Here is a 6381-nt window from a genome sequence, read left to right as displayed (position 1 = left end):
TCTGAAATATTAAGCAACTAAACTAAATGTTGCACAATAAAATTGGTTGAAGGAACAAACGATGCTCTTGGACATTAAACATTTGCTACGTTGATGGGAATTAGCAGAATTTATTAATCCTATAGAAGATCTGATTGAATAAACTTGACATAGGCTAAGATAGGTCTGCGTGCAAGAGAAGAAATTAATGTCCGAATAACTTAAGTTCTAAGAAAAACACTTCAAATTTGGGTACGTTAAATCTAAGCATGTAAAAAGAAAGGGTAAGAAAAAGAAAAAGCCATATATATTGTTTTATGTTTATATGGTTTATGCTTTTTCCATGAGGGTGGTGAGGCACTGGAATGGGTTGCCCAGAGAAGTGGTAAATGCTCCATCCCTGGCAGTGCTCAAGGCCGGGTTGGACAGAGCCTTGGGTGACATGGTTTAGAGTGAGGCACCCCTGCCCGTGGCAGGGGGTTGGAACTGGATGAGCTTAAGCTCCTTTCCAGCCCAAACTGTTCTATGATGCTATGATTCTATGTACTGTGGCTGCTCCGAGTATAATTTTTTGAGGAGCTTTCTATCTAAAATGCAGTTTTACTCTTTTTCCCTTGCAGACAGGCTTTACAAGGTCTTGATCTGTTCTATTGGAAGTGGTAAAACATCCTTGAAATGTGTTTTTGAAATCTTTAGACCTTTGACCACATTTGCTATGATGATACAGACTTAACAGTAAACCCACTTGAGAGACATTTTAATGCAACACTTTAAATGAAATCAATGGGTAGTTTCAGAATGGCAGCTGAATGTGTGTTCTTGCCATTTTCCCATTTAACGAGAAGAAAAGGCCAAACAAGGACCAATTAGTCATAATAAAATAAGCTTTGATGACATTTTCACTCCTGAACTCCGGTATAAAACAGTCATCTAAGAAAGAACTGAAAGGCTATATGAGGAATTTGGTAGTATAACTGCATGTACATACACATAAAATCCTGAGTGAAAAATGATCAGGTAAAGGCACTGCGGATTACTTTGTATATGGAGAAAATGTGCTAGCTGTGTGTTTATGTGTATGCATGGAACTTTCTGCTTCATTTTGTATTAACTTTTAACTGATCTCAGTCTCCCTTTGAAGTCTATGCAGGTTAAACTGTGTTTTCATTCTTTGGATCTCCATGACGTTCGTGTGTTCGAGTTACCCCGTCGTCTCTTCCATGGTAAGTCATGCTCCCTACTTGCTTGAAGATGATGAGCTTCATTTCTTTTAAATAGCTATTTTATTTAAATTACTGGGTTTTGCTTGCTTGTTTCCTTGTTGTTTTATAAAATGAAAAAAAGTTTCTTGTATTAAAGCTATTGCTCAAATATTATTACCTGATTTTCCTGGAGTACAGCTCAATTTTTGCTTTAGTTACTAATAAAATATGCAAGCCTCTAAAATAATCATGTGAGAAATCTATTGCATATTTAATGTGCAGTGTGGGGAGCTGAAATATTGTACGGGAAAGAGAAAAACATCTATCTCCTCTCCACCTGAATCCCTTGTCTACATCAAATAGGTACAACAAGATATATGTATTCATTTCACTTATTGCTAGCTAGTTTATAAACCAACACATTTATCTATCACTGTTAACGTGTTAAGTAAGGAGAAATTCTTATATAAAGTTGTGGAAAATTATTGCATAGGATCAGTAATGCAAATGTGATTGAACTATGAAAGTAGCACAGCCTATAGAACTAAAGTGAACAGGTTACTTAAATAATGCTGATATCCTTTCAGCTGCTGATATTGACCAGTTTATTTACCATGACACATTCCTGGCCAAACCATGCATTTAAGACTTTGCCATTGTGCAATGAGATACTTATTTCTACCGATATTCAATTTCCCTGCTTTGGAGAAAGTCTTCCTTAGATTCCTTGTTTCTTTATTGCTGTAAAATCAGCTTTAGGAGCCATGGTTCAGATTTCTTTTTCTCCTCTGACGTGTTTTCCATCATTATCTTTTCATTAAGGTGATGTGTCGCTAGCAGAGATAGTGGCTACCCATGAAGCTCGCTATTTTATTGATGTGAAATTCCTGTTAGCCTTAATCTACCCATCACCCAGTCCATCTGTATGTTTCCTGGTGTAAATGCTGAATCATCTTTCATTTCTGACCACGATAGTTTAGATGTAGCTCAATCTGAGTAGCCACATTTCTTAATGTCAATGATACCACAGCTAAAATGAGTTTAATTATTTCCATGAATATCTTGCATGTCAAAATAACAGCAATTTATTCAGCAGTGAAGTCCCTGTGTAGGTTGTGAGATAGGAGCCAAAAATTAAAGGGGAATTTCTCTATGCCAGTGTTCCTTGCATAAAATATTTCTTCTTGTCAGGGAGAACCTTCAGCCTGGGGAACAAACCCAGACCCGGTGCATGCTCGTGCTTGAAGAGGAATCATTAATCTACCTTTTATATGCACAGAACAGGCAAAAGAAATATTAAGCACTAAGCAGTATTAATACAAGTAATAGCATACTGAATTAAAACTAATTTTAGTGAAGCTAATGGCAGTTTTGCCATCAATTCCAGTGAAGGCAGATGTTAACCCTGTGGCTTTGTGTGCAACTGTTTCCCAAACAAGAATGCTTTAGACATTTAGACAGCTTTAGTAATTAATAGTTCTTTCAGATAGATCATCTACAAGCTTGTAAATCGCGATGTGCTGCGAGATGCACACAGCAGCTATAGACATGCTAGGAAATGTCTGAGTTCAAATTCAATGTTAATTTCAATGCAAGTTAAATCTGTGAAGATTTTTATGTTGTTTACCTTATGTACATAAACCTCTATGGATTTTCATCTAGACTTTTTAAAACTCCAATTACTACTTTGTCATTACTGAACTTACTTATACCTAAGTTTAACATATCACCATAACTAGTTGTAACTACTAGAAAGCTTCCTCCCATAAATTTCTGCTTTGCAGGTATTATCATTTTCTCTTATCCATCATTTGAGCTACATGACTCCCCACAAGTAATGATAAGATGCTGTTTCATTTTACACCAGTAGACATGCATGCTACTGTAGGGAAACCGTGTGACGTGCCACAACTGGTCAACATCATGGAAAACAATTCATTTCATACCCTAAATGTACTTGCGGAAGTATGAGTAATTTATACCAGAAATACCACTATGAAGTCTTCTAGAAAACTAGGAAAGATCTGACTTGGAATATGAGGAATCTTTAGCAAACAGCAGTCCGTCTTTGGCATTCAAAGCATAAAGTGTTTTTCTGTTTCTATTTTGCCTTTTCTACTGACCAAGTCCTGGCAAATACACGAATTCATAATGTTACCTTTGCTTATCTTTCTTTTACTCTTTCTTCCTGTTTTATCTTCAGAGCAGCAATCCTTTCTATTTGAATTGCCAGCTGTATGGGAAATCTGATTACTGCCTGGTCCTGCTGAATAACTGCTTGGCCAAGGTGGGCAGGAGCGAAGAAGTGGCTGTTTTAAAGCCCTACCTGGAGACGCCATTCAATAAAAGGTCCTTTCGCAACGGGGTTGGATCAGGAATTAAAAAAACTTCCTCTCGAAGAGCAAAGTCATAGACAAGTGTTCGAAACCGCAGTCCCAGTTTTAGATCTGATGTTTAACTTTGTGCTTAAACCCATTTGAATGCTTTCCCATGATAACACCAACAGAGACAAATGTACCCGCGTCTTCAGCGTGTAAACAGATGTTGATTTCAAAGAGCACGAGCCAAGGGGAGCAGATGGGATTGCTCAGAAGGGGCTTTGTTTCCAAAAGTTATAGGATCATCAAATTTTGTGTTGAATGCTTTCATTCGGTGAATTACCCTTCTTTGTAAAGCCTCACATTTAATCAGGTTGCTCTTGATTAATACAGAAATAATCCTGCGCTTTGAATAGATGTGTGCCCGCAGTCCCTCGGGAGGACTGACGGTGTTACTCCCATAGAGACAAACCCACTGGCAAAGCAAAGCATGCCTATACCTTCCTGTCCCGAATGACATTAACTTGGAGACAACCACTCTGGCAATTGTAAGACAGATTTAAAGTACATTTCATTTGAGATTCCCAAACATATCGAGCGCCACTGGTGAAAGAGAGAATCAGGCCCTACTTGTAAAGGGTAGTTTCTCTTTCATATAGTTATTTAAAATGACTTTAGCAGGAAATAATCCCTTAAGATGTGTCATTCCATTTCCAGAGAAATCTCTCTAAGGCCGGGTATCAGTGCAGCCCTCTTTGCCTCAATTGATTGACTTACATAGGAAACACACATCTGATGAAATGTGCCAAATGTGGTTTCTGTTCATCTGCTACAGTTGTGGTGCAGTAATTAACAATAAGAGGTTTTATTAATTTCCTGGGGGGTGGGAAAGGTCATTTGGTCTGAAACTATGGAAGTGTGGTGTGTGGGAAAGGTCATCTGCTGAGTTACATCTGTGTGAGTTTTACCTTGTGGCTGTCTCCTCCAAATGCAGTGTAACAAGCTGTGACATTGGCTTGAACATGTTCGTGTCCATGCGATGCATTCTGGATTCCAAGCTAAGATAACAATAAATCACTACATGGATGCTTTCTAATATTTCCCTGTTAAATATCATAACCCAGGAGATCAGTATTAAACCTAGAATATGGTTGATTGGCATCATCCCCTCCATGAAGCCCGTACCTCTGCTTTGCACCTCTGAGCCTATGGAGAAACGTGGCTCAAGCTCGGAGCTGTGCTAGTGCCATAGTGGGTTTTGGGACTGCAGCTGGCTAATTCCTGGCTGGTTCCAGGAGATCAAACACACTCCTGTCTTCATTTGTCCACGCTGAAATGCTTAAAGCATCATATATTTAAAAGCTGCTTAAACACTTAGACTCCTGGGTACCACTGGTGTCTAGGTTGCTTAGCTCTTGAAGTCAAGTGACACCTAGAGACCTTTAAAAATGCATAAGGAAACTGTTAGATAACTATTATTCTTATGCACTCTGTCCTGTGTAATGTCTGGAGGGGGGAAGCCCAGGCCAGCACGCAGGAGTTTCACTGCAGCAGGGCATTAGCCCCCTTTCATTCTTGCCCGCTGTGATTTCAGACATGGCCCATGTCCTGCAAATGCGATTTTTTCAACTCAAACACTCTAAAGCTGTGTCCAGAGCTGCCCAAAAAGCAGGATTTTTAATGCCTTTGGCCATGGAAAGCTGAAGGGCTGAGCATGACTTCTGTGCCTAAAGGAGGGCCACAGAGGTGCTGCGAGGGCTGGAGCAGCTCTGCTCTGGAGCCAGGCTGAGAGAGCTGGGCTGGGTCAGCCTGGAGAAGAGAAGGCTCCTGAAGGGGAGACCTGAGAGCAGCTCCAGTGCCTGAAGGGGCTGCAGGAAACCTGGAGAGGGGCTTGGGAAAAGGGCCTGTAGGGACAGGCCAAGGGGAATGGCTTGAACCTGCCAGAGGGGAGACTGAGATGAGCTCTTAGGCAGAAGCTGTTCCCTGTGAGGGTGCTGAGGCGCTGGCCCAGGGTGCCCAGAGAAGCTGTGGCTGCCCCATCCCTGGCAGTGTTCAAGGCCAGGTTGGACACAGGGGCTTGGAGCAAGCTGCTCCAGTGGAAGGGGTCCCTGCCCGTGGCAGGGGTTGGAGCTGGAGGAGCTTTAAGGCCCCGTCCAACCCAAACCATTCTGTGACTGCTGAGCATCTGGGTAAGCACCACTGAGAGGTATCAAACCAAACCCTGTGTGCAGGGTCCCATCACTGGTGTTTCTTCCTTTTCAGCAAAGGTAAAAAAAGATACACAGATTTAATCATGCCCTTATGCAGGCACAATGTGTGTCTTCTGCATCTGTCTGTACTTGGTGAGGTGGAGGTGTTCTGTCGCAATGCAGCTACCTGGAGCGGCTCTGTCCTGCTCCTTACAACTCCTATCACTCTCCAACTTATTTTTCAGGAAAGAGAAACAACCCAAGTCCAGATTTATCTTTGTCTTGGGCTTTCACATCCATTTTAGTGAACTTTTTTCCTACATAATCAAATACATTTCTGCCTTGGTAACCTGTGATAAACAAGGCTGTCTGTAAGCCAACAGAGCTATATGTGTAGCTTTGAAAATCAGCCTCTTCATTTATTGTGCAGGCTATGACTAAGTGTCCTGGGTTCAGCAGTGGCAGTCAGTTTTTTGTTTTTTTTTTTCTTTCCTTCTTAGTAGCTGTTGCAGCACTGTGTTTTTGACTTTTGGCTTGGGAACAAAAAAAACTGATAACACCGATGTTTAGACTGACCAAGGATTTTGTGAGTCTCATGCTCTGCCAGGGAGGAGGAGGGGCCGGGAGGAAGCGGGGACAGGACACCTGACCCAGACTGGCCAAGGAGGTGTTCCATACCACAGCACGTCATGC

At 41.3% G+C, this 6381-nt stretch overlaps 1 protein-coding gene across 1 annotated transcript; it reads left to right on the top strand.

Annotated features, from left to right (window-relative positions):
• Positions 1 to 1124: 1124 nt before the first annotated feature.
• NPS (neuropeptide S) lies at positions 1125 to 3594 on the top strand (the record flags this gene model as incomplete). The annotated part of the gene is made up of 2 exons (XM_080621273.1): positions 1125 to 1202; positions 3385 to 3594. Exons 1-2 carry the CDS (start codon positions 1161 to 1163, stop codon positions 3592 to 3594), a joined length of 252 nt encoding a protein of 83 aa, XP_080477399.1. The 5' UTR covers positions 1125 to 1160.
• Between the last annotated feature and the right edge of the window lie 2787 nt (positions 3595 to 6381).

Source organism: Psittacula echo, assembly GCF_963264785.1.
Source record: "Psittacula echo genome assembly, chromosome: 6".
Lineage (NCBI taxonomy): Eukaryota > Metazoa > Chordata > Aves > Psittaciformes > Psittacidae > Psittacula > Psittacula echo.
Note: the sequence above shows the minus strand (reverse complement) of the source record. Positions and strands in the feature narration are given on the sequence as shown.